Below are 1,207 nucleotides of genomic sequence, written 5' to 3' on the forward strand. Positions count from 1 at the left end.
CCTGGTCACCTACGGGCAGGGCATCCCCTACGACAGCATCGACACAGCCGTCTGGTGGGAACCCACGGGGCACACCTTCTTCTTCCGTGGGGACAGGTGAGTGGCTCTGGGGTCCTCCTCCCTGCTCTGCCGCCTCCTGGCCCCTGGCAGGGGTGGACATGGCGGGTGGCAGAGACCCCCTTGCTCCTCACCTGCTCACCGCTCACCCTTCCTCAGATACTGGCGCTTTAACGAAGACACCCGCTCGGTGGACCCCGGGTACCCAAAGCCCATCTCTGTCTGGGTGGGCATCCCTCCCTCACCCAAGGGTGCCTTCCTCAGCCCAGATGCCTGTAAGTACAAGAGAAGAGGGTTGGGTGGCAGTGGGGGACCAGAGGGGATGGGTCACCCCTATGGTTGCCTGGCCATGTGGGATGGAGGTCGGGAGGGTACCTGGGAGTCAGAGGTGAACCCTTTCTGAAGGGTTTCACCAGTCCTGGAGCAAAACCTGCTGTTCTGGGTAGCTGCAGGGGTGCCCAGGTTGTGGGGTGCCCTGCGCCTGACCCTTGCCTCCATCTTCTCGCCCTGCCAGCCTCCACCTACTTCTACAGAGGCACAAAGTACTGGAAATTCGACAACGAGCGGCTCAAGACAGAGCCAGGTTATCCCAAATCCATCCTACGGGACTTCATGGGCTGTCACACAGAGCTGGTCCCAGACCCCCATCCCCGCTGGCCTGATGTGGACCAACCCCCATTCAACCCTGATGGGGATGGGCCAGCTGAAGGCGAGGAGGAAGAAGAGGAGGAGGAGGAGGAAGATGAGGAGGATTATGGTGAGGCTGGCCACCAGCCGGGTGGGGACGTGGACGTGGTGGTGCAGATCGATGAGTACACGCGCACCATGAGCGTGGTCATGGTGCTGGTGCTGCTGGTGCTGCTGCTCTGCATCCTTGGCCTCATCTACGTCATCGTCCAGATGCAGAGGAAGGGCGCGCCCCGAATGCTCTTGTACTGCAAGCGCTCCTTGCAGGAGTGGGTCTGACCCTGGCTCCCTCCCCAAACTGCCCCCACCACCATGGTGCTAAGGATGGACCTGACCTCCCCCTGCCCCTGCCCTTCCCCATGGCCTCGGCCCCTCTTGCCCCAGGAAAGGGAGGATGCCCACCCACCCCAGCCCCTCCAGAGCAGCCAGGCTGGGACTGGGGGGTGGTGACAGGAGGGGCTGG

The 1,207-nt window shown here is 62.9% G+C and overlaps 1 protein-coding gene across 1 annotated transcript; it reads left to right on the top strand.

The window, feature by feature from the left end:
* Window positions 1-4: 4 nt before the first annotated feature.
* On the top strand, window positions 5-1,031 carry LOC104528304 (matrix metalloproteinase-15-like; the record flags this gene model as incomplete). Its single annotated transcript, XM_010172269.2, has 3 exons — window positions 5-96; window positions 217-332; window positions 572-1,031. Coding segments are annotated over 3 exons (660 nt in total), but the record flags the coding sequence as incomplete, so codon positions are not given.
* Between the last annotated feature and the right edge of the window lie 176 nt (window positions 1,032-1,207).

This window comes from Antrostomus carolinensis, unplaced genomic scaffold (assembly GCF_000700745.2).
Source record: "Antrostomus carolinensis isolate BGI_N321 unplaced genomic scaffold, ASM70074v2 scaffold27537, whole genome shotgun sequence".
NCBI classification, from domain to species: Eukaryota; Metazoa; Chordata; class Aves; order Caprimulgiformes; family Caprimulgidae; genus Antrostomus; species Antrostomus carolinensis.